General features: G+C 40.3%; 1 protein-coding gene across 11 annotated transcripts in view; it reads left to right on the top strand.

Moving 5' to 3' along the window:
• Positions 1 to 27,878, top strand: part of LOC121275620 (alpha-1,6-mannosylglycoprotein 6-beta-N-acetylglucosaminyltransferase A-like) — a 110,471-nt gene that overhangs the window by 42,972 nt on the left and 39,621 nt on the right. For all 11 annotated transcript variants that reach the window (XM_041183095.1, XM_041183104.1, XM_041183102.1 and 8 more), the window contains exons 4-8: positions 1,079 to 1,143; positions 5,678 to 5,767; positions 15,197 to 15,268; positions 16,741 to 16,902; positions 20,984 to 21,153. In XM_041183095.1, the coding sequence (XP_041039029.1) occupies positions 1,079 to 1,143; positions 5,678 to 5,767; positions 15,197 to 15,268; positions 16,741 to 16,902; positions 20,984 to 21,153 (559 nt within the window). The remainder of the gene's footprint in view (positions 1 to 1,078; positions 1,144 to 5,677; positions 5,768 to 15,196; positions 15,269 to 16,740; positions 16,903 to 20,983; positions 21,154 to 27,878) is intronic.

Raw genomic sequence — 27,878 nt, 5'->3', positions numbered from 1 at the left:
CTATGGGCTTTCAAAAGAGCACTTCAACTGTGAGCTTCTGTATCAATGCAGATAACATTTGCTCCAAATTCATATTTGAATTATAATATTGAAATCTTGCTGCATTTATATTACAATTAAACATTTAAGCATATCTGAAGTTCTAGACATAAAATTTTGATATAATCATTGCCAAGTCTGATTTATTCCTGACTTGGTCTAAATAAATTATTGCAATAATATAAAAGTTTATTTAAAATAAATATTAATGTTTTGTATGAGCTATTATTATTAGTGTGTTTATGAACAGATGAGCTACACAGACAAGGAAAATCCCAGATTCTATCCACCATATGCTGAGTTTAGCTTAGGGAAATGATATTAGTGCTAAATTTTGCCTCTGTGCCCCTGAGTTAAGGAAAATAAAAATCAGCTAGGATTCCTACATCCGGTTGCCATCTAGCAATCCTTCCTGGAAATGTGGGTGTCGGGTGAGGACAAACTCGTGCTCAACTATGATGCCCTAGCATTGAATACTTTCCTGCCAAAAATTACTGTCAACGCCATTTGTGCGAGATACTGGAGGGTGTCTAGTGGCTGTGGATTCATATTCTGGTGAAGAATCAACACCTTCAGGAGAGGAGATTGGTGAGGAAAAAAAAATTCCATTTTAAGAAAGCAACTCTATGACCCAACTTAGTGTTTTGTTTGTAACAAGGTTCCATGGTATTCTCATAACTAGTTTTGAATCTAGTTTAATAAAGTATACTTTACTATTCTGGCTTCCATATTAATTGATAGGCTTTGCAGAGGAGATTCTGACTCTTTTGATTTTGTTATTTACCAGAAAAAAATGCTATTTACAAATAGATTGTTTAGGTTTATACTTTTCTAATCTGTGGGACATGTGGTTATCAGTAACAGGTAACAAAGATGGCATGCATTAACAGACATGTATGAATACATGTATGAATAATACAGAAAACATTCGCAGAAGTATAAAATAATAGTTGCTAAAGAAATGAAAACATTTCTTTGTAATTCAGATAACTACTTATTTGATCATTTATGCCATTAATCAAACTTATTATCGTTACAGAATTTTCAGCCTTGTGTGGTTTAACCTCAATAGATGGTTTTCCACATTGTGAAGCAAAAATAAAGGTGAGAAAATAAACTTTTTTGATGAACCTGAGTGGTTAAGATGATTAAAAAAAAAACTTAACCAATTTTTGAAGAGCTCCTTAAACTCAATACATCCGCGGGGCGCTTTTTCATCTATCACATAGTGTGGTAGATGCAATACTATGTTTATTGTGTTCGTAATAATCCTGTGGAACTTTCTTAAAGTGGCATTAGTGCACAAGTTAGTGTTGCATACTTAAACAAAACTTACATTCATATAGTTCCTTTCATGGTGGAGTAGACTCAGTATTCACAACCTAGCTTAGATGTAAAGAATGGCCACTCTTGCATAGTACTGGATAGCATTCAGTGCCCATGAAACCATATTTCGCCAGAAATGAAAGAATGGGTAAAAAATTGGTGAGTATATGTACTTAAAAACAGAAATGAATTTCTAATGCTCATGTGGTGTTGAGCATTTTTGATGTGTGCCACCTGGTAGCCAAATATAAGTGGCAGCAGCCTAGGGAGCAGGCTTGTCAACCATGTGTTTCGTGGCTGTTAAGAACCTGGAAGCAGTAAGAAAAAGTATACATCTCAAGAACACATTGTTAAAAATAAATGTGCGTGACCATGCAGTCCTGTGGGGTACATAGAGAAGCTATAGCTACTTTTGCTGCTGTAACCATTCTGCTCAAATAGACACAAAATACTAATCTCCATTCAACAAACATTAAAAACATACTTAATGCAGAAAATGATTCATGGTGCTTCACACTTGAAGATCAGACTTGAACAGTAGTTAGACAGTGGTCACATGGTTTGGTTGAAGCTGCAGCCAATGGACTAGGATTCAAGCCTGGTTTTGGAGGTGGAATAAATATAGCATGGTGGAAAGGTTTTGGGGACAGAAGCCTCTACAATACCAGGTTTGATATACCTGACCCAATTGCCATGTTGAGACTTTTATAAAAACAAATTAGGTCATCGATGAGGCTCCAGCGAAAGGCAGGCAGAGGCCTAACTAACATTCAAAAGTTATGGCCCACTGATATTATTGCCATGGCTTAACAGTAAGTTATATGGAGACCCACACCTTTTCATTTTATAATTTGTTCATTCTTGAGATGTGGACATTGTTGGCATCCCTAGTTGTCCATAAGAAAAGGTGGTGGTGAGCCTCCTTGAAAGCTGCAGTTCATGGAGTGAATATACTCTCAACATGCTATTGGATATGGAGGTCCAAGATCTTGATGAAGGAACCAATCGTGGTGAAGGAACATCAATATATTTCCAAGTCAGGTTTGTATTTGACTTGGAGGGGAACTTGAAGGTGGTGCTGTTCCCACATGCCTGCTGCCCTTTTCCTTCTAGGTTGTAGATGTTAATAGTTTTGGAGGTGCTGTCAGAGAAGCTGTGGTGAACTGTTAGAGTAGATCTTCAATATGGTACACACCACTGCCACAATGCACCAGTGGTGGAGGGAGTGAATTGTTTAAGTGATGGACAGGGTGCTGATCAAATGGGCTGCTTTTGCCTGGATGGTGTTTGGCTTCTTAAATGTTGTTGGAACTACACTCATCCAAGCAGATGGAGAGTATTTAATCAGACTCCTGATTTGTGCCTAATAGGCGGTAGGCAGGCTTTGGGCAGTCAGGAGGTCATTCACTCTTCACAGAATTCCCAGCCTTTGACCCTCTCTGGTAGCCACAATATTTATGTGACTGGTCCAGTTATGTTTTGGGTCAGCTTTGTTCGCCAGAGTACCAATGGTAGCTGTTTCCTTGATGGTAATGCTATTGAATGTCAAAAGGAGGTGGTTAAAGTTTGGAGATGGTCATTACCTGGCACTTGTGCAGCATGAATGTTACCTGCCCCTTATCAGCCCAAGCCTGAATGTTGTCCAGATCTTCCTGCATGGAAGTGTGGGCTTCTTCATTATTCGTGGACTTGCAAATGGAATTTGAGCATTGTAATAATTAGCAAATATCCCCACTTTTGACCTTTATAATGGAGAGATGGTCATTGATGAAGTGACTGAAGATGGTTGGGCCTACGACACTATCCTGAGGAACTCCTGCAGTGATATCCTAAGCTTCCCAACAATCACAATGATCTTCTTTTGTATTAGGTATGAATCCAGGCAACGGAGAGTGTTCCGCTGATCCCAAGTGACTTATGTTTTGGTCAGACTCATTGATGCCGCACTTGGTCAAATGCTTTTGTGTCAAGAGAAGTCATTCTCATCTCGCCTCTTGAATTTACCTCCTTTTTCCATGTTTGGACCAAGGCTGCAATGAGGTCTGGAGCCAATACCACTGGGGAAGCACAGAACATCAGTGAGCTGATTGTTAGTGCATAAGTACTGCTTAATAGCACTGTTGATAACCTCTTCTATCACCTTGTTGATGATTAAATGTGTGAACCTGGCATACCTGTAGTATTTATAGCAACAGATCCAATTCAGGAGTGCTAACTGGTCAAACTAAGTATTGACAATCAACGTCTTGTTAGGGAACAGGAGTGATTCCCCCACCCCACCATCCCTCAGATAAAGACCTTCAGCCTCCCCAACCTCTTTCAAGGCACCAGTGACCTGGCTTTTTCCCCCCAGCCTGAATTGCAGCCCTTGACTGCCATGGGCCTCTGCCATGTTTCCTGCTGCTTGATTGTACACCATTCTGCCAGCCAGGCTGTCATTTTTGCTGGCTGTTGGGCAGATTATTTAAATAACTTACCCTTAAGATTGACAAGGCCATCATGGCCCTGGCTTTGCTGGTTTCCTCACATAATAACACGCTCCCTCACATCTCCCCACCTTCACATTCATATCAGGATCAGAACGCTATAGGACTAAGGTAGCTGAAGAGTCTGCCATTGCATTTTGTTGACCCTCCCTAATTTTCCTCTTCCTTCTGTTCCATTGATTATGTGGAGTATAGCTCTGAAGGATGATATTGGAAAGCATGGACCGCTCTGTAGCAAGTATGGTGAGATAGGAATTGAGGTAGACAGAACTTAAGCAAGATATGTAGACTATTGATTGGTTGGATATGAAGTTTCAAATTCAGCTGATTATAGCACAATTCAACGATTGAATTTAACTTAAACAAATATCCGGGAAGGAGGATGGGATCAGGAAGCTAAGGTGTAGTGTTTCTGGCATGCACTGAACAGGATGTCTTTCATCTTGCCATTGTCAAGCATTGTGAATATCTTGTTCATAATTCGTGTTTGTTTTACAATATAACTTAGTTTTTAAGAATTTAAGTTTTAACTGTAGAAAATTGAGGTATCTGATTGAGAAACTGGTAAAAACAACCCTGAGGTAAATGCAATTCAAACAAGCTTGGAGTTTATTACATTTCAAAAGTTGGGCCATGTTGATTTAAGAGGTTAACAGCTCAAAAGGTCAGATCAGCTTAGCTACAGAACTGGAGAAATGGTGTTTGCAGTTATTCCACGAAAGCAGGGCTTCCCAAACTGTGGATTGTGACCACCCAGTGTGGTCACCAAATTTTGGGATTGTAAGCTCAGAGACATCAATGGCTGCCATGGAGCTCCAACTGAATGTTAACAACTGCAAGGCCCCTTTAAATCCTCATGTCGTTTTTCAATGGTGGGCGTGGCCTGACTGACCAATCTTTGAGGCCTGATTCCTGTTTTTAAAAAAAGTCAGTGAAAAACCCTGAAGTTCAAACAACCCTCTGCTCTCACAGCTGACCAACCCCACACCACAGCTCTATCTCCCCACCTGGCTCACATCCTGGGGTCACACCAAATTTTAAGCCTCAACATGGGGTCATGGTGGCAAAAAGTTTGGGAAGCACTGCAGTAAAGGATAAGTTATTCACATGGTATCCCAGAATTAAAGAAAGCTTTGGAATTAAAAGGTAGTTAATTTGCACCTGGGAACAGGCCGTGTGTGTCAGATTGCCATGGAGACGGGTGGAACTTAGTGAGATTCTTTGTTTTGAGTTTATCTCTGAATTCATTTTGGGCATAGCCAGCAGTCAAGGTTGGTTGATGTTTGGAAAAGCAGCTAAGAGACTGTCAACTTGGGTCTTATGTAGCTTGTAGTTCCTTGAAAGTCGAAAGGTAAAGCCAGACCTGCACCTGAAACAGAATAAATGCTCAATCTATCATCGATGCCTCAGCCTGTGGATGGGAACTGGTATTCAGCATAAGAACAAGTTGTTAAGGAGAAAAAAGACTGGAAGATTTGTTTAGCTGGAAGCTAAAGAAAGAAATCTACAGTAATTCTCTCAATGAAACCTTGCTGCAGTTGGAGCTCTGGAAGTAATCAGCTTGGTTGCAGTTTGAAACTATAGCAGTGGGCTATTGTTTCCTAATGTTTTAAGCCACCTCGCTTAAGCTTGAGCTGCGGAATCCAGAGTCATGAGATTGGTAAAGAAATTGGAGGGTTGCTTAGCCAAAAGCTAATGGAAGGACCCCCATGAAATCTTGTACCTTGACGAATAGCTGGAACACTGAAGAGAAATCAGAATGAACTGTGCAGAGTGGCGATACATCCATGATATAATTTTCTTCTCCCAATTTATTTTTGCTGCAGTGGATGAACGAGATGTGGAAGTCTGAACCTTGCTATGCCAGCTATGGTGTCAATGGAACTGTGTGCTCATTTATTGTATATCTCAGTGAGGTATGTTATTTTTACTTCTGTACAGAAATTTCTTCTACCCATGTGGCCTTCAAGTTCTGGGTTTACAGTCAATGTATGCACAAATTGGACAGGATATAATTTGTACTTTTCTTTTGCAATTATATGCCTTACCTACAAAATAGGGTGATATTTTTCTCTAATTCCTATAGCATCTAATTTTTAATCTCTATGAGTAAGTCTGTCAATTAGTGCAATGTCATCACAATTTTGTGATGCATTTTAATTTGGAAAAGATTGAGAATGGTCACATTCATTTCACTTTGGATTATTACAACTACCAGAGATTGGAATTAGACTAAATTTAAATCTAGGGCTGAAACTTAGACTCAAGCGATGAATAGAGTTACATCCAACAAGCTTATCACTCAGTTCCAACAATATTTTATTTTTCAGGTTTACAAAATTCAGCAGAATATTCATTCTTGCTTATTTTAAATTAGTTAATTGTTTTGTATACAATATATTGTAGATAATGTATTTATAATGTCACTGGTGTTAAATGTCTTTAGTTTACAGTGCTCTGTGGTATTTTTGAAAATTCAAAACAATTGCATAAGGTTTATGCTATTCATATATAAAGAATGTGTATTCTCAGTGAACATAGCATAAGAAATGGGAGCAGGAGTAGACCATAAGGCCCATCAAGCCTGCACCACCATTCAGTATGATAATGGATGATCATCAGCCTTAACTCTACTTTCCTACCTGCTCCCCATATTCCTTAATTCAATGAGAGGGCAAAAATCTGTCTATTTCAGCTTTAAATATATTCAACAATGGAGCATCCACAACTCTCTCGGGTAAAGAATTTCAAAGGTTCACAACTCTTTGGGTTTGGAAACTTTTCATCATCTCACTCCTAAATGATGAACCCTTTATCCTGATACTGTGCTCCTGTGCAGTTGATTCCCCAGCCAGGGGAAACAGCCTCTCAATATCTACCCTGTCAAGCCCAGTCAGAAACTTGTATGTTTCACCTCTTCTTGTAAACTTCAGAGAGCATAGGCCAAGTTTACTCAGTCTCTCATCCCATGAAGCAATCTAGTGAACCTTTCCTGCACTGCCTCAAAATTAAGTATATTCTTCTTTAAATTTGGAGACCAAAACTGCACACAGCACTCTAGGTGTGGTTGCACCAAAGCCCGGTGCACTTGTAGTAAAACTTATTTATTCTTGTACTCTAATCCCTTTGCATTAAAGGCCAACATGCTATTTGCTTTGTCAACCTGAAAATGTCCCCACCTCTGCTCCTTGTTCATTAACCAATTCTCCATCCATGCTAATATATTACCCCCAACTCCATGAACCCTTATCTTGTGTGGCACCTTAGCAGTGCCCTTTGGAAATTCAAATATACTACATTCATTGGTTCCCTTTTGTCTACCCTACTAGTTACATCCTCAAAAAACAAACTAATGAATTTGTCAAGCATGATTTCCTTTTCATAAGACCATGTTGGCTTTGCCTCATCATATTGTGATTTTCTAAATGTATTGTTAAGACATTTTTAATAAGAGATTCCAAAATCTTCCAGTTGACTGAAGTTTGGCTAACTGGCCTGTAGTTCCCTATTTTCTCTCCCTCCTGTCTTGAATAGTGGAATTGCATTTGCTAACTTAACTGCTGGGACCGTTTGCGAATCTAGGGGATTTTGAAAAATCATAAGCAGTATGTCCAGTGCCAATTTATATACGTGTCATTAATCAAAATTTATTTTCTGCATTTGTATAGATTGAATTCTCACCAATAAAATTCCACATCCTACTTATGTTTATACTCTAAGCAAAGCAGTAGTAATGCTTATTTTTTTAACAAGCCAATACCAAATATTAATACATTTGAGGTACAGTCACTTAGCAATATGGAGCTTGAATATTGCTGAAAAGAAAGACATGTTACCAAAGCTTTTCATCTTGCACTATTCAGGACAAAAGCAAGAATGCCAAATTTCAAATGATCACAACAATTTATTCTACAGAAGAAAATGGGGGTCTTCGTTGTTTTATATTTCTCTAGCTAATCACCCTATGATGTAGGACCATGTTTTAGTGAGATAATTTATGGAGGTACCCTCTTGTCTCACCTCTTCAACTTTTGGCACTAGATTTCAGGCTATTCTTTAAATTATTAAAAGAATCATTTAATTGTGATCATCAAATAAATATCAGATGATTCAAAGTCTAAGCATACCATTTAAATGTAAAACTAACTGGAGTTCATCTCATCAGAATGGCTTAAAATTTAAAATGGAGAGAAAAATTCTGAATGGTGATGACCCTAAATTCTTTGTAGCTGCAGTTCCAAATTTTATTTTATGATTTTATGGTTACATTTTTGAGTTGTACTTTCTAAAGAAGGAACAGTAGGTATTCTAAAGGATGTTTGTATTATAATCTTGGGTATTATTTAAGCTATTGAAATAAGATGTTGCATATTCTCTATTTTCAATCCATGTGAATGACTTAGATAAGCAGAGTGAATGTATCCAGATTTGCTGATGATGCAGAACTAGGTGGGACAGTAAGCTGTGAGGGGAATGCTGAGGGGAGGTCGTGTCAGGGTGGTAATGTCACTGGACTAGTATTCTGGAGGCCCAGGCTAATGCTCTGGGAACACAGGTTCAAATACCACCTTAATAGCTGGTGGAATTTTAAATTCTATTAACGAATCTGGAATTTAAAAACCTAGTATCAGTAATGGTGACCATGAAACCATCATCAATTGTAAAATTGCATCTGGCTCACTAATGTTCTTTAGGAAAGGAAATCTGTCATCCTTACTTGGTCTGGCCTACGTGACACACCAGACTCACAGCAATGTGGTTGTCTCTTAAATGCCCCTCTGAAATGGCCGCTCATTTTTATCAAACTGCTACAAAGTCAAAAGGTTATGAACCAGGCGGACCACCCGGCATCGACCTAGGCACTGGAAACAACAACAATGGTGCACCAAGCCCTGTCGACCCTGCAGAATCCTCCATACTCACAGCTTATGCCAAAATTGGGACAGCTGTCAAGCAACAGCCTGACATAGTCATGTTCAGGGAATCATACCTTACAGACAATGTCCTAGACATCACCATCACCTGGGACAGACCCACCAGAGGTGGTGGCACAGTTGAGAGCAAGTTGCCTGGAGGTCCTCAACATTGACTCCGGACCCCATGAAGTCTCATGACATCAGATCAAATATGGACCCAAGAAACCTCCTGACTACCACCTACTGCCACCCTGCCCACCCTGTCATATTCCCCACAACCCTTAGCTGATGAATCACTACTCCTCCATGTCAAACACCACTTGGAGGAAATACTGAGGGTGGTAAGGGCATAGAATGTACTCTGGGTAGGGGTCTTCAATATCTATCACCAACAGTGGCTCCGTAGCGCTACTATTGATCTGGCTAACCAAGTCCTAAAGGACATAGCTATCAGATTGGGTCTGTAGCAGGCAGTGAGGGAACCAATAAAAGGGAAAAACCTACTTAACCTCATCCTCACCAATCTACCTATTACAGATGCATATGTTTGTGATAGTATTGGTAGGAGTGACCACAAAGTGCCATCTTCACAATAAGGATACCCTCCATCAAGTGTTTTTGCACTAGCACAAGCTATTGAAGATTTTGAACAGATCTAGCAACTCAAAATTAATCACCCATGAGGCACAGTGGGCCATCAGCAGCTGAATTGAATTCAAACACAATCTGTAACTTGATGGTCCGATATAACCTTACTCTACCATTACCATCAAGCTGGGAGATCAACCCTAGTCCAATGATGATTGCAGGAGGGCACGTCAGGAGCAGCATCAGGCATGCCTAAAAATGAGGTGAAGCTACAACACAGAACTACTTGCATGCCAAACATCAGAAACAGCATGCGATAGAGCTAAGTGATCCCACAACCAACATATCAGATCTGAGCTCTGCAGTCCTGCCATATCTAGTTGTGAATGGTTGTGGACAATTAAACAACTCACTGGAGGAGGAGCCTCCACAAATATCCCCATCCTCAATGATGGGGAGAGCTCAGCACATCAGTGCAAAAGCCAAGGCTGAAGCATTTGGAGCCATCTCCAACCAGAAGTGCCAAGTGGATGATCCATCTTGAACTCCTCTTGAGGTCCCCAGCATGATAGATGCCAGTCCTCAGCAAATTCGATTCACTTAACCCCCTCAAGAAAGGGCTGAAGGCACTGGGTACTGCAAAGGCTATGAGCCCTGACCTATCATTCCATAATACGACTGAAGATTTGTGCTCCAGGACTAGCCTTGCCCCTAGCTAAGCTGTTCCAGTACAGCTACAACACTGGCATCTACCCGGCTATGTGGAAAATTGCCAAGTATGTCCTGTACACAAAAAGCAGGACAAATTCACCCTGGCTAATTACCACCCCATCAGTTTACTCTCAATCACCAGCAAAGTGATGGAAGATGTTGTCGACAGTGCTACTTCCACAGCAATAACCTGCTCACTGATGCTCAGTTTGGGTTCTGCCAGAGCCTCTCAGCTTCTAACCACATTACAGCTTTTTTTCCAAACAGAGACAAAAGAGCTGAACTCCCAAAGTATGTGAGAGTGACTGCCCTTAACATCAAGGCAGCATTTGACCAAGTGTGGTATCAAGGAACCTTAGCAAAACTGGAGTCAATGGGAATCAGGGTGAAAACTCTCCACTGGTTTGAGTCATACCTAACACAAAGGAAGATGGTCGTGGTTGTTGGAGGTCAGTCATCTCAGTTCCAAGACATCACTGCGAGTTCCTCAGGGTAGTGGCCTAGGCCCAACCATCTTCAGCTGCTTCATCAATGACCATTTCTCCATCATGAGGTCAGAAGTGGGGATGCTCGCCGATGATTGCGCAATGTTCAGCATTCATGGCTTCTCATACTGAGGCAGTCCCAGTCCATATGCAGCAAGACCTGGACAACATTGAGGCTTGGGCTGATAAGTGACAAGTCACATTCATGTCACACAAGCGTCAGGCAATGACCATCACCAACAAGAGAGAATCTAACCATCTCCCCTTGGCATTCAATGGCATTACCATTGCTGAATCCTCCTCTATCAACATTCCAGGGGTTACCATTGACCAGAAACTGAACTAGACCAGTATATAAATACTGGGCTACAAGAGCAAGTCAGGGGCTGGGAATTCTGTTCAACACCTGACTCCCCTAAGCCTATCCACCATCTACAAGGCAAGAGCCAGGAGTGTGCTGTAATACTCTCCAATTGCCTGGATGAGTGCAGCTGCAAAAACGCTCAAAACGTTCAACACCATCCAGGACAAAGCAGCCCACATTATTGGCACCCCATGCACCACCTTAACAATTCACTCCCTCCACTACTGACACACAATGGCAGCAGTGTTTACCATCTACAAGATGCACTGCAGCAACTCTCCAAGGCTCCTTCAACAGTACCTTTGAAATCTGCAACCTCCACTGCCTAGTAGGACAAGAGCAGCAGATGCACCACCAGCAAACTCCCCTCCAAGCTACACACCATCCTCACTTGGAACTATATTGCTGCTCCTTCACTGTCATTGGGTATCCTGGAACGACCTTCCTCATCGCAGCGTGGGTGTACCTACACAACAATGATTCAAGAAGGCAGCTCACCGCCTGTTCCTCGAAGGCAATTACAAATGGGAACAGATGCTGGCCCAGCCAGTAAGACCCACATCCTGTGAAATAATAACTATAATAAAAAGAGATATAACCAATTAAGAAAGTGGACAAAGAAATAAAAGACAGAGTATAATGTGGGGAAATGTGAAATTATCCACTACAGTGGGAAATTTTTTTTAAAAACTTAAAAGGTGAGACACTAGTAAATACTAGTACTCAAAGGAATTCGGATTCCTCGTACATGTCACAGAAAGTTAAAGTGCAGGGAAAGTGAACAATTAGGAAAGCAAATGGTATGTGTTAGTCTTTATTGGATTGGGGCTAGAGTATGAGAGAAAGGAATAGAGTTTTGCTGAGACCCCACCTGGAATACTAGTGTACAGTTTTGGTCTCCTTGCCAAGGAAGTATATACTTGCCCTAGATGAGATGCGACAATTGTGCATTAGACTGATTCCTTGGATGAAAAATTGAGTAGAATGTGCCTATTTTCTCTGGAGTTTAGAAGAATTAGAAGTGATCTCACTGAACTGTATAAAATTCCTGAAGAATTTATTTTTATTTATTTGTTCATGGGATGTGGGCATTGCTAGCTGGACCAGCGTTTTTATTGCCCATTCCTAATTGCCCTTGAGAAGGTAGTGGTGGGCTGCCTTCTTGAACCGCTGAAGTCCATTTTTATAGGAACACCCACATTTTGCCAGTGCCTAGGTCGATGCTGGATGGTCCGTCCGGTTTCATTCATTTTAGACTTCATAGCAGTTTGATATAATTGAGTGGCTTGCTAGACTATTGGACAGGATAGGTATGAGAGGCTATTTTCCCTAGCTGGAAAGTCTAGAACTAAGGGTTATAGTGTCAAGATAAGTGGTTGACCATTTAGAACTGAGATGAGGAGAAATTTCTTCACTCAGAATCTTTGGAATTCTCTACTGCAGTGGGCTGTGGATGCTCAGTCAATGAACATACTCAAACCTGAGTTCGATTATATTTTGCACATTAAGGAAATCAAATGATTTGGGGACTGGGAGGGAAAGTGGAGTTGAAGTAATGTTTAACTATGATCTTATTGAATGATGGAGCAAGCTCAAGGGCCACATGGCCCACACCTGCTCTTATTTGTTATGTTCTTATGTAACTAAAGTATAGAGCATAGTTTTATTAAATGTATGACTTGTAAATCATTTTGATTTTGATCACTTTGTAAATCATCTCCTTTGCCAATGTAATTTATACATGTGGCAAATCTTAAATTCTGTGAAAACAGTAACTCCTTAAAGTACATTAAAGCAGTATTTTTTTAAATTGCTGGCATATTAATTTGGTGTAGGTGATGCTCAAATGAATGTGCTATAATGCATTTGAAACTTGGCTAGGAAATTTTGAAATTCATAAATTGCTAGCTACTCTATACCATCGCACTGCCAAACAAATGTAAATTGTTCATTTTCATATATCCTGCCTAAACATTAGAAGCTTAGATCAAAATTAATTATAAAATGTAAACTTAATGCAAAAATTTGTACAGTTACACAAGTTCACTGAGCTCTCAGTGATGATGTATATTAGAGAAAGCCAGTAACTGCCTCCAGGCTGCCCTATAAGAGTTAACCAATGTAACAAGCAAAACTACCCTTTGCAGAAAGCATTGAAAATTCCTTACTGTTAAAAGATTCAGCCTCTTACTGCAGGAACTTTATTATTAAATGAAAAGGTACAACTCAGTTACCTATGAACACAAAATAACATTGAAGTAGTTACTTCCCAGTGATTTATCTCCAAAAGGAACCTAACAGATGAATAGATGAACCACTGTTAGAATCTCTGTAGAGACCAATAACTTTTAAAAAGAAATATGAATTTTCCAGCGACTGACGGAAAACATTGCACGACAAGATTTCCCGTGTTAAAACTTTACCTGGAACAGACACACTAAAACGAACATAGATAAACATTATTTAGTAGATAGCTAATACACTAAATTACAGAAAAAGTACTTTCCCCATTAACACAGCTGAAAATCCCACTCCATGTTTATACATTGTGTCACAGCAACTATCTAGCCTTGTAGATAAAGTCCAAATCCCTCTCAGCATTTCAGCAGGCTCCCTTCTCTCTGCCATGTCAGGGCAAGTCTTCTAGTGTCCTTTTGAAAATCCCTTCACTCAATCTCCTGAGTTTCATTAAACTGACTTTCAGTGGTAAGACACCCTCAGGCGACATCTTGGTCTTTAAATCTCTACAAGTCTTGTTTCTTCAAACAGAGAACCGTTCCCCCCCACCACCCACCCCCAGCTTTGTGCTTGGGACTAACACAACACCAGTGATTAATGGACAAAGCTCCACCACAAGTTTTCATGTTTTTAAACAAAAACAAACTTTATTATATATCAAAAAAAATTAAACAAAGTAAGCACGTTTAGCTTAACACTGTAGTTTATAAAGACTTACGCTATAAACTCAGTTCTACTTTTTACTTCCTCGCCCACCCCCCACTTTGTAACGATATTTGTAACGTTACCACCTCCATCCCCCTCTTCACGACACCATGTTTTACCTTAAAGAAAATGTTTTAAACTTAGCCATCCTATAAAGTCTTGCATTCGTAATGCAACTAATATAGAATAGGATTTTGGTAATGCTCATATAAATTGAGCTTTTCTTCCTGGTGAACTTGTTATAGCACGAATGTTTGCCTTTGGGCACAGCAGTAAAACAATTGACTTGGACCATCCCTTTTAGTAAAAACAATATATAAGTGAAAGGGAAGCCCAAGTTTAGGATAAACTGTGAATGAATATTGTGTATGTCTTCATGAGTAATGATAGAAGTGTCTATCCTTATTTTTTTTTTAACTGTTCATCATCATGAAGCCAGTGAATGTATGTTTCAGGGAGAGGCAGTGACATAGTGGTATTGTCACTGAACTAGTCTAGAGACCCAGGGTAATGCTCTGGGGACCTGGGTTCGAATCCCACCACAGCAGATGGTGAAATTTGAATTAAAAAAAATTATTGAATTTGAATTCAATAAAAATCTGGAATTAAAAATCTGATGATGACCATGAAACCACTGTTGATTGTTGTAAAAACCCATCTGGTTCACTAATGTCCTTTAGGGAAGGAAATCTGCCTGGCTTATCTGGTCTGGCCTACATGTGACTCCAGACCCACAGCAACGTGGCTGACTCTTAAAATGTCCTCTGATCAAGGGCAGTTAGGGGTGGGAAATAAATGCTGGCTTAGCCAGCGACACCCACATTCCCTGAATTAATATATTTTTTAAAAATGCATAGAGTGGAGGAGACTTGCAAGAACTGAGCAATCTTCAGCAGTGATATAGGTAGAATAGAATAGAATGGTAAATCTGCAAAGATGATTTAACAGATTATGGTATTGCTGATGCTGTAAGCTGGAAGAATGAACAATAAACTGAATGGATGGCTTTAGATCTAGGTTTGAAGTGTAGTTGGAAAATGTGACTTGTGCAGTTTCCGGCAACTTGGTAATGAGCAAGAATCCACCATTTAGGAAAGCAACAGTTGAGTTCACCTGTACAAGAGCCAGGCACATCCACTAAGAAAGAAAATTGAAGGGACAATCATCCAGGGCCTTTTTTGTATGCCTTCTAACAACTAGTTTCAGAGTGAGAGGATTAGCAGCAGGTTCTTATCCAAGTTACAGAAAAAACAAACAAAATGTCTCTCTCTCTTTTTTGTGTTACGTTGTTCCATTTTAATGCTGTGTATTCATTGTTTAAATTTTAAAATTCTTCAGGTTGAAAATTTCTGCCCCATGCTTCCAGTAAGAATAAATGAGATAGCTGATAATGATGCCTTAAAACCCAAGGTGAGAGAGGCGAATCATTAATGTATTTTAACTGTTTTTAGAAACACCATCTGTAGCAACAGTTTTCCCTAATTCTAATATAGTTATATTTTAAGAATCATATCGTTTACAATTATCTGCATATAATTTTTTTGTCTTCCACAGTCTTTCCATTAATACAATAAATGTATTTTGTATTGTTTATGCTTGGCAGTGATTTTTGTGAAAATTGTGGTATTGGGAAGATTGTAATGATTGTTTTTGGTCCCTGCTCCAAATTCTGTTAACTAACCACCAACTCTATCCTTCTCCTTGGCAACAGTCTGAAATTAAACTTGTTTGTTTGCAAAAATTGGTGTCATATTTGATCCCAAGATGAGTTTCCAACCACTTATTCATGCCATTACTAAAACCGCCTATTTCCACCATGTCCCAAAGGCAATTCACAGGAGCATTATAAAACAAAATATGACACTTAGCCACGTAAGGACATATTAGGTCAGGTGATCAGAAACTTGGTCAAAGAGGTTAGTTTTCGGAAGTGTCTTAAAGGAGAGAAGTGAGGCAGAGAGGTGTAGGGAGGGTATTTCAGAGCTTAAGGCCTCGGCAACTGAAGGCACAGCCACCAATGGTGGAGCGATTAAAATTAGAGATGCTCAAGAGGCCAGAGTTGGAGGTGTGCAGGTATCTCTAGGGGTAATGGGGAGATGAATGGATAAGGCAATGACAGAATTTAAAAACAAGGATGAAAATTTAAAATCGAGATATTGCTTGACCAGAAGCCAGTTTAGGTCAGTGAGCACAGGGGTGATAGGCGGTCAGGGCTTGGTGCAAATTAAGACAAGGGCAGCAGAATTTTAAATGACCTCAGGTTTACAGCAGTTAGAATGTGGGAGATCAGCCTGGAGTGCAGTGCAATAGTCAATTTACAGGTAATGAAGGCATGAATGAGGGTTTCAGCAGCAGATGAGCTGAGATAGGGGCAAAGTCATGCAATGTTATGGGGGTGGAAACAGGCATTCTTCATGATGCATGAATCTGCGGTCAGCAGCTCATCTCGGGGTCAAATGTGACACGAAGTTTGCAAACAGACTTGTTTAATCTCAGGCTGTTGCTAGATAGAGGGGTCAATAGCTCGAGGATAGAGTTTGGAGCGGGGACTGAAAACAATGTCTTCAGTCTGCCCAATATTTCATTCAGGTGAAATCATAAAGGCTGCCTATTCTTAAACTTCTGGGTTACCCTATAATATAGTTAGATATTGCACAATACCCAAATGTAAGTAGATATACTCCTTATTGCAGTAATCAGCACTGCTGCACCTGAGAGAATACCTGATGCTGAACCAAAATTTGCATCAGGAAGCATTCAGGGTAATAGCAGCAATGTTGGTACAGGAAAGAAAATCACAGTACTTAATTATTATTCTTTATCCCATTTCTACATTTTTTTCTGTACTGTTGGTTTGGAATCACTATTATCTTTGTTGTTAGGCCGAGGTTGTCTCCAGCCTGGGCGGTTTGCTAGAAATACTGGCTGCACGTGAAGAACTCACATGGGTAAAACTAAGAATAGAAAGGATGAAGGAGAACTGGATAGCAGATATGAAAGCACTGGCAAAGAAACAGAATTTAGAAAATCGACCAAAAAAAAAGGTACAACTTTATTGACACGTTAGCTTAAAATACTTAATTTTTTTTGGGAAAAACATATTTGCAAGCCATTTAAGAAAAGACAGGTTAAAATGCAATTGCACTTGCGTTTAATGTGTATTATTACTTACATCATATGTATTATGCACCTAAATATCTGATTTTTATATAGTGAACAACTTTTTTCAAAGAAAAAGATACATGCATTTGGTGAAGTTCCCATACAATTTTGTTGCATGGTACTTAGAGGAGAAAACATTGACATGGTTGTTTGGAACATAGGAATATACAGCAACTTGCATCGATATAGCATCTGTGGACACAGACAGGATATCAAGGTGTGCTTTATGAAAATGAATGCTAAACCTAATCAAGAGATAGTAGGAGAAGTGAAAACCTTGATCAGAGACGTTGGCTTTAGTTAAAAGAGGAGGAGGAAGGCGGAGTGGTTCAGGGAGGGAATTCGAGAGTGTGGGGTTGATGCAGTTGAAGTCATAGCTGTCAATGGTAGGGAAAAGGGGAGGAGATGCCAGAAGAATGGAGAATTTGGAGAAGAGTGAGATTGTAGCATTGGAGGAGGTTACAGAGATGAGGGGACATTCACAGTATAAATGGATAAAAACTTTAAATTTTAGTTCTTGTAAGGTCAAAAACCAATGTAGGTCAGTGAGGCCAGGTACGTTGGTGGAACTGGTACAGGATAAGTATGACAAGGATGCCTTCATCCACACTCACTGATATGGCAACAGAGATCCTGGAAGCAAGCCCTCAACCATGGAACAGATGCTGAAGGAGACAAATGCAAATATCAAATTTTTAACAACATTCTGTTTTAGGTAATTGGCAGAAGGCGAGATCTTGTGGGTCCCCAGTGCAGGTTCCCCCATTTGCTGCTTTCCCACAAGGAAAAAGCACAATATTCTCCTTTGCAAACCCTATCCTTATTGTAGCAATATTTAATCTAATATTTGATTAGATGATATAGCAATTGAGAACAGTTTACATGTTGCAGAGTTATCAGGACCAGAGAATGATTGCTTGACTTTCCATAATGTCAAAACCATGAAAACAATTGGCTGCACTATTTAACAGATTTTATCTGTGATATGTGTAATTCTCAAGTTTTTGAGCTGTATGCATACACAGGACGTCTAGATTTTATTGTTATTCTGCAATTTAACAGTAACCACAGGCTGTGGGCATTCTGACTGTTTCCCAACTAAATAATGAGAAGACAGAGGCCATTATCTTTGGTCCCTACCACAAAGTCTATCATTCTCCCTGGCAACTGTGAGGCTGACCAAAACTTTTGCAATCTTGGTGCCATATTTGACCCTGAAGTGAACTTTCGACCACATTTGTGCCAACACTAAGACCACCTATTTCTACCTCTAACATTGCCCAACTCCTCCCCTGCCTCAGCTCATCTGTTGCTGAAATGCTCATCCATACCTTTATTATCTCTAGACTTGGCTATTCTAATACAATCTTAAGCAGCCTACCACAGTCTACCATCCCTAAACTTGGAAGTTGTTCAAAACTCTTATGCCCGTGTCCTAATTCGTGCCAAGTCTTGCTCATCCATTATCCCTATGCTCATTGGCGTAAATGGGTTCCTGGTTAAGCAATGCCTTGATTTTAAAACTCACATCCTTGTTTTCAAATCTTTCCATTGCTTCACCCTCCCTATCTGCATCATCTCCTTCAGTCCTAAAATCCTCCAATATATCTCATCCAATTCTGGCCTCTTGAGCATTCCCACTTTTAATCACTCCATCATTGATAACCTGCCTTCAGCTGCCAAGGCCCTAAGCTCTGAAGTTTCCTCCCTGAAACTCTCTTCCTTAGGATGCTCCTTAAAATCTACAACTTTGATCAAACTTTTGGTGAATGCCTTAATAACTTCCTAAGTGGCTAGGTATCAAATTTTGTTTTATAGCTTTCTGTGCAGCGGCTTGAGATGTTTTACTACATTAAAGGTGCTATGTAAATACAAGTTGTTGGTGTTTCTGAACAGCTTTTTGTCTATATGAATCTTAGTTTCCCAGTCATGATCACACATGTTGCCTTTAGACCTGGTGCAGTCAAAAACCACATAGCTTAATTAAAGCAGGCTTCTATCATATATGTGTATTAAGTATTAGAACAAGCTAACCCAAGATAAGTCTGTCAGTAGTGTGTAGCTAGTAAAGGTATCAGTGTGTAGCCAGTAAAGGTATTGTTACAAATAATCAGATTTTCCAGAGAGGCTGATTAGCAGTAATGAACACACATCACATCATTAAAAGGGTATTTGCACTGAAACAGACAAGATTTACCCTTCTGTGATGAGTTTCCTTCATATCTGCTGTGCAAATAAAGCAACCATACACCATTCAAAGCATTGCAAAGGTGAAGCAACAGCAAGATGCCATTATCACAAATCTGACATTGGAGCTGAGTGGCAAAACTTGAACTGCAACTTTTGGATGCCAGGGTTTGATTACAAACCTGCCCTCACCTGAAGTTGCCACAGTATTTATATATGAATAGCAGTAAGCGACATTATCCTTGTCTTATTTTGCTGTAAATGGAGAATGCTAGGAATGTCAAAATGTAGGGCTTGGCATCTGAATGTGTTATGTCACTCACCTTTCCCACACTCCTGAGGTCCTGGATCATCTTGGTGCACTGTCCCTAGGTTGGAGGGATAACACTTAGATTGCTGACTTCTTCGGTCACTTCCATCCACACCTGCTTGGTTGGCGAAGTTATCATCTTCCTCCCATTGTTGGAAGAGCTCATCTCACTGTAGCCCTCGATCCCACAGCAGCACCTCCAGGTAAAGAGTGAGACCCCCAGGATGCAGCTTTCCCAGCTCTCCTCACCATTCCTGTGGTAGCTGCAACCTCATTAAATCTAAGTGCTGGTAAGCCCGTGCAACACAAGCTGTAGTCCCTTTAACTAGAAATCCTTCCTTTGACAGTTTGGAAATTTCCTGCCAAACCCCCGAATTGGCCACAGAACCCGGAGGCGCCACGTTAATGCTATGGCTCAGGGAAAGAGCCGTGACTAAGCTCACCAATTAAAATCTGGTTCCTCACCCACAAATAGTCTTCGCCCTTCCAGCAGGGACTAGATCCACAAAATTCTGCCCATAGAGTTCAATCTACACGAAAGGAGAGGTCACGATGGGCAGCAAATCAGCTATTGTACTAAGAAAAGTAAAATATTTTTTCCCTATTAATTGTTTTTCCCCCTCCTCTGCTCTTCTAAAAGTTCTACATCTTACCAGAATATGGTCCTATGGATGCTGGCAGCCCTCTAATAGCTTGCCCAACTTCTCATCGTTCAACGGGCTCTTCAACCATGAAGTGCTTTCTGATCTATCTCAATCTTGTCCTCATCCAGTATCTGCACAAATGCAAATCTATGAACATTTTACAGCAGAAATCACTGAATAGTAATCAGGAACAATAGCTAAATGTTCCCTTTCTTTCAAATAGGAGCCTTCCTGTCTGTATATTTAAGTCCCACATCACATGTGCACTTACACAAAGAGCCATTCGGGATGCCCATTTGAAATCAAGTACAAGCAAAATATGCTAACAAATCTAATGTAATTTCATAAGTACATCATACATCAAGATCAGTTTGCTTTACTTTGTGTTATTATTTATCTTTTAACAGGAAAGGATAATCCATTTGGATTTTTTTAAACATTCAATCACACACGTTACATTTATAGATTCTTTGTGTGCTGTTTCAAAGTTTAATTTCTCTGCCTCTCTTGATTTGTAATGTGTGGTAAAAATTTCAGTCAATTATGTTCATGATTATTTTATTGCTGACAGTAATTCATCAGACATTTTCTTGAACTGGAGTTTGCAGAAGTGTCCAAATCCAAATTTAGATTGGGATTGACTCAAGTGTCAAAGAAATGTGAATTAAATTAGTACAAATTCACATAAACAAAATCTAATTGCACCTTTTCAACTATAAATTAGAGCCTCAACAACCATCTTAGTAATCCTTTATAATTTGTTTTTTTTAAACTACCATTTATTTTGTGAAAAGAACTAATCATTTTCTTTTTTTTTGTTAGATTTTACTTCATTTAGGCCTTTTGACAAAGGAATCAGGATTTAAGATAGTCGAGAATGTCTTTAAAGGAGGCCCACTTGGGGAATTGGTGCAGTGGAGTGATCTAATAGCCTCTCTGTACTTACTAGGCCACAACTTGATACTTTCTACATCCATAAATGAGCTGAAAGGGTAAGATATGCTGAACAAGCAACACAAGACTCTTAAATACCTGGCAAGAAGTAACATCACAAGCTGAATAAAAGAATTGTCTGTTTGCTGGCTCATTTCAATTGGGTACAGTTTCTGCTTAAAGTAATAGCATCATGAATAACAGTGGCTGGGATTTTCTGTGTCCACTGGCATCGGGTGTGTTCAGTGGCATGAGTGGACAATATGACGAGCAAGGCAAAAGTTGGTTTCACGATGTTGTGAAACCAGTGTGTGACTGTCCGCTCAGCCTTTCAATGGCGGGCTGCCTTCCCCGCCATCAGATGTCAGGAAGCTCATTGTAATACATCAGCATATCATTATAAGGCCAGCCTGCAGGATTCATCCCCCCATGCTGAATTATCCACCCACGTCGGCAGGAAAACACACCAACATGTTTCACAGCAATGTATATAAGGCAAGCACTTGGCGAGCTGCACTTTGCTTGGGACTTCGAGGTTTGTTTGCCTATCTTGCTTTGGTCAGCATTCACAGTCATCAGCGCCAGGCTCCACAGACAGCACCACATTACTACCACTCTACCTACCAGGTCAGCCAATTGTGGGTGGTTTGTCAATGGCTGCAGGGCTAGGGCTTGCCTGGGGAAGGGGGCGGTGGCTGCAGGCAAGGGAAAAGGCTGCAGGATGAGAGCTGTACAGCAAAAGGGGGGTATCCCAGGGTGTGTGTGGGGACAGATGTTGATCTGTGCAAGTGGCCTCAAGATGGTGAGGTCTGAGGAGGCAGTCTCCAGAGGAGATGAGGCCAGATGAAGATGTGAAGGTATATGTGTGAGAACAGGTGATGATGTCCCTTGAGCTGGCAGTGAGTGAGATGACATTGAATGTGTGATGGACTTGAATGTGTGAGTTTACAGTGATGAGATGGTTGCCCTATCCTGGCAGCATGGATGAGATCATTCATCCTCTATCTGCATTGGGTGGCTAACTTCTTCTGTGCAACACTGGCACTGATCCCCACTGCCATCGCCTACCAAGCCAGAGTGGTAGTGTTGCTGCTGCTCCTGCAGCCAGAGCGGGGGTGGAGGACATCACAGTGGGCCTCCATGGCGTTCAAAATGTGCTGCAGGGCTGCAGTCGTCTTGACTTTTGGGGCCTTTTCTTCTTTGCTGCAGTCTTGGGCTGGAAGCACTGAGCACGGCTGTACTTTAAATGTGGTGCCTGGCGTGATGAAGCAGTGAGGTGACAGCGTGATGGGCGAATCGGAACCCGCCTGCCATGGAAATGGCGTGTATCCTGGGAATGCATAGTTAATATGGTGGGATTGGGAGGATATGGCATGAAAAGCTGCCCTTGTGGTCAGCAGGTAAAGCGTCGTTTTTCCCGCCCGGTACTACACTTAGTGCAAACCTGGGACAATTCTGCCAAATATAATGAATGCTAAGAGTGAAAACTAAAGCAGAAACTGCTTTTCCTTCTATAAATACAAAAAGAAATGTGAAAATAAATATGGAATATAATAGAAGTTCCACAATGTTACTCAATTACATGGTGTTTATTGATGGAAAATAGACTGTACTTAAATGATAAATGTATAGCATTTATAGTGGTACTGTCTATTTGTTGATGGATAATGTTACATGTGACATTAAGAAGCAGATGAGTGCGTTGACCACAGCATAAGTCTATATGTGCTGACAACATCCTGGTTGTAGTACTGAAGACCTATGCTCCAGAGCTAACCACTTCCATAACCAAACTGTCGCAATACAGCTATTACACTGGCTTCTTTTTGACAATGGAAAATTGCTCAGATGTATTCTGTCTGCGAAAAAATATCTAACCTGATCAATTACTACCCTATTGGTCTCCTCTCAATCATCATTAAAGTGATAAAAGGTGTCATCAGTAGTGTCATCAAGCAATACCTTCTCATCAATAACCTATTCCCTGATGCTCAGTTTCAGTGCCAGACCTCATCAGAGCCTTGATCCAAACATGAACATTAGACCTGAATGTCAAAAAAGAGGCAAGAGTAGCTGCCCTTGATATCAAAGTAGCATTTGACCAAGCATTGTACCAATGAGATTGCTGAAGGGAAACACTTCAGTACCTGATGCAAAGGAAGATGTAGTTGTTGGAAACCAGTCAGCACATCCCCAGGACATCACAGAAGTTCACAGAACAGCATTCACAGTTGAACCATGTTCAATTGCTTGAACAATGATCTTTCCTCCATCATAAAGTCAAGATTAGGGTCGTTTGTTAATTATTCCAGTGTTCAGTTCCATTCACAACTCCAGTGATGGTGAAACACTACATGCCAGTCTGCTGTAGGATCGGCATAAGACAAGCTTGGGCTGATAAATGACAAGTCTTGGTATCGACAGAGCTACTTTCCTAAGTGATGCTCTGGAGCTAACTATGATAATGATTAATCATTGTCTACTTTCTTCCTAGCTTAACCTACCTGGCATATACATTCTTTGTTGATTGTTGCATTATTTTTCTTAGTGCTTGTAAAGTTTTGCTGTTAACGCTTAACATTCTGAACAGCAACATTTATATAGACACAGAAAAGGTTGGAAATAGCAAGTTTAGCAGCATCTGTCGAGAAAGCAAAAGAGTTAACATTTCAGATCAATGACCTTTAACTGGAACCTGATCAGGTTCAAAGAAATGGGTCCTAATAAGAGAACAACTGAGATGGGTCAGAGTAAAGGTTTTGCTGAGACAAAGGCATCAAAGGTAGAGGTGAGGGAATGGTTGAGCAAACCAGTGAAGGCAGCAGTATGTTTCGGAACAGAGGGCAAAAGTACAGTTGGGGTTTGAAAGTGATGTTAAGTGATGTGGGAGAGAATTATTTTCAGAATAGGCACAGAAGGAAGCAGGGTAGAGGGATGTGAGTAATGAGGGATGCAGGAACCATCCAGATATGGCCTTTTTTGTGACAAACCATAGGAGTAGAGAAACCCTAAACCTCTGAATCTTTATCTTCCTTTCTTTCATAAATGTAGTCTGGCCGGGTAGGGCGAAAGACAGAATATTTTAATCTTTAATCTGGGAAATACTTTTAAGCCCCAAATCAAAATGTTACATTTAATTTATTGGACTTATAAGAAACTCCAGGCATAAACCAAAATGGAATTTTATTATATGCCAGAAAATTATGGACCATGGATTACTAATAGATCCTTTAGTATATAACCAGAAAATTACAGACCTAGATTAAATATCTACAGCTCATGCATAATTGAGAATTGCTTCATAAAAGAAAGAGAATCTTCTGACTCGAAAATGCATACCCCTATTAGAAAAGGTGACTTGTACAATACTAATACTTTAAAAGAGCTTTGTACATATATTTAGGGTTTCCTAGGACATTTTGTTGAGGCCCAATAGATGGCCTGTGTAGTAGTGTAGCACATGTTCTCTTCTTTGTATCAGAACAACTATGGAAGAGTATTCTGGAAGAATCAGCAAGGCAGAACAAGGGCTTCCTGCACATCCTCTTAATAGCATCCCAACTTTGGCATATCACCTATAGTCTTTGAATATAGCTTAGGAATAGATTGACACCCCTTGTATTAATTGTCCTCGCTGTGACTCCGTTATGAAAGTTTCCATGGTGACAAGTCCTTCTTTGTATCAACCACAAGGTGTCTCTCCTGAGTCCTACTCACTTCAGCCTATTCAGGGCCAAGTTACCATTTTATACAAAACTTTCTTTTTATATTTTAACTGCAAACTTAAACGCCCACAAATATGATCCCACTTCAGAAGACCAAGCCATTTGATTACAAGTATCACTCAAGTACATTAACACATTTTGGAAAGTTGTAACTGTGCCTGTGGGAACTTCAGCAAAATAATATGCTATGTTAATAAGAGTCAAGATTTTTCATTGCACAGTGCCTAAATCACAAGACAGTTTGGTTTCTTCTTAACCTAGCCCAAGCTGCTTGACACATAAAAGAAAAGTTATTTGTTTGGTCAACACTCATATATTTAGTTAAGCACCATTTTCTTTGATTACTGAATTTAGGAAGGGAATTAACTGTTTTGGTGTCATGCTTCTTTATACCAATAAACCTCCCCTGGCAAGGTAGTTCAGGACCTTATGTGTGGTTTCTGATCACAATCATGCCGCAATCTAAGCTTAGCAGCAGATAGGCAACCACTGAAATACAGCAAATTTAATGAAGCAACATATGACTGACTTAAGATGTAACACATTGAATTATTCAATGGTACAGATATTCAACCCTACCTACCACAACAAAACTTGTTTAAGAGCAAATATCTTCTTTCCTCAAATTCTCTTATTCTCAATTATTTGTATAATAAATCACATTTTGCGCTATCTAAAATTTGCTTAAGATACTGTTAGGAAATAGAGATAGTTATGCGTGTTTGGGTGTGTTAGTGATAAGGTATATCTTTAAGTTTAATGTATATTTTCTATTTGTGGGTTAAAAAGCTGAAACCTGGGATCTAGTTTCATTTTAGGGTGAAGACAGGAGGTCTAAGGCTTTGTTTGTGTGGCTGCATTATAATGAGTTTTATGACCCTTGAGGTGGAGAGCTGTGTTATCAAGATGGGTAATACTTTAGGGAAGTTAAAACAAAGTAGCAAAAACTATGCTGTTACCTAGCAACAGGGTCCAGAGAGAGAGACCCACAGAGACAGAGAAAACTAGAAAAGCAGTTTCAGTTCAGTTGAATCCAGTATTCCAGGCAGGCTGCACAGGAGAAGGAACTGCAGGAGCAGGTTCCAGAAACTAAAGAAGGAAGTCCCAAAATCCAGGGGAGTGGAACAGGAAAGGTCTCAAGAGGACAGTCCAGTCAAAGGACAAGGATGGGAAATAAAAGTAAGGAGCAGAGAAGAAGGCTTCATGCTTAAAGAGAAGAAAGTTATAGGAAGCAGACTTGAAGCAAAAATGGCTTGCGAGAAGCCAGAAGATCCAAAGGGGACAGCCGAAGGTCTGTAACCTTTTACAATGAGCACACGAAGCAGTGGTGTTTTGTTAGCATGGCTGAGTCAGTGAGGGAGAGTGTGCATGGAAGAAAGCTTAAATGCATGTGGCGATCCAGGGAAGAAGAACAAAAGAAGGAGAGTTCGAAATCCTAGAAGTAGACCCTTGTGGAAGGCATCTGAAAGAAAGCGTCGTTTAGGAGAAGATTCCAGAGCGAGCTCTTCGAGAGTGGAGATTGGAAACCCTCGTGTGAAAGACGGAGTTCAGTGAGACCAGTTGCCTCACAGTGTGACAAGCATTTGGGGGGAGTTGTGGAGAGATCCATAGCATCTGTCACTTGGTTTCAAAGCGTGGTGTGCCTGTCCAGATGTCACCTATTAGTTGACTGTGTACTTACTGTGAACATTAGGGTATAAAATAGCTTTTGTAAATCTAGTTATCCATAGGAATCTGTATATATCTGTAAAGGTGCAGTTGTAGATGAAGGAGCAATGTAATATAGTTCATCTTTTCTGGTTTAATAAATGTTTTATTGTTTTGTTAAAAGTTCATCAACTGACTCCTGTGACTTTTTCAGTAACCGCTCTCCACGTATTTAAACAAAAAATAAAAGTTAGGATCTATCAAGCCAGGTTCCACTCTGAGATCTGGCTTGTCCAGTAGTAACATCAGCTGGGATCATAACAATACATATTCTTTATTTTCCCTTCCTCCAAAACTTTTTTCTTATTTGTTTGCATGACTATATTTTTAAAAGTACTTGTCTCACTGTACATTGTTCTTCTAATGTGTTATGAAGTTGGAGGTGGGAAGCAGCTTCAACCCAGTGAACTCCTGACCTTTTGTATTTCATTAAATATACACTGAGAAGCCAGAGCTATTCTTCACAGACTAGGTAACACCTTACAGCTGTCCTTGCACAGGCTAGCTTGTGTGTAGAAATGGCAGAAATCTGCTAGCAGTTTTGTTTTACATTCTTCCTTGGGGTGTGGGCCTTGCTAGCTAGGCCATCATTTATTGCCCATTCCTGATTGCCCTTGGGAACATGGTTAGCCGCCTTCTTGAACCACTGCAGACCATGTGATGTAGTTTCACCTACAGTGTTGATAGGAAGGGAATTCCTGGATTTTGATCCAGCGACAGTGAAGGAATGGTGATATAGTTCCAAGTCAGGGTGGCATGTGGCTTGGAGGGAAACTTGCAGGTGGTGGTGTTCCCATGCTGTCCTTGTCCTTCTAGATGGTGGAGGTCACTGGTTTGTTAGGTGCTGTCGAAGGATCTTTGGTGAGTTGCTGCAGTACATCTTGTAGATGGTACACACTATTGCCACTGTGCGTCAATGGTGAGGGAGTGAATGATTGAGGTGGTGGATGGGATGGCAATCAAGCAGGCTGCTTTGTCCTCGATGGTGTCAAGCTTCTTGTGTGTTGTTGGAGCTGTACTTATCCAGACAAGTGGAGAGTATTCCATTACACTCCAGACCTGTGCCTTGTAGATGGTGGACAGGCTTTGGAGAGTCAGGAAGTGAGTTATTTGCCACAGAATTCCCAACCTCTGACCTGCTCTTGTAGCCACAGTACTTATATGGCTGTTCCAGTTCAGTTTCAGGTCAATGGTAACCCCCAGGATGTTGATAGTGGGATAAAAGCAAAAAACTACGGATGCCGGAAATTCAAAACAAAAATAAAAATACCTGGAAAAACTCAGCAGGTCTGACAGCATCTGCGGAGAGGAACACAATTAACGTTTCGAGTCCATATGACTCTTCAACAGAA

Source organism: Carcharodon carcharias, chromosome 3 (genome assembly GCF_017639515.1).
Source record: "Carcharodon carcharias isolate sCarCar2 chromosome 3, sCarCar2.pri, whole genome shotgun sequence".
Classification (NCBI taxonomy): Eukaryota; Metazoa; Chordata; class Chondrichthyes; order Lamniformes; family Lamnidae; genus Carcharodon; species Carcharodon carcharias.
Note: the sequence above shows the minus strand (reverse complement) of the source record. Positions and strands in the feature narration are given on the sequence as shown.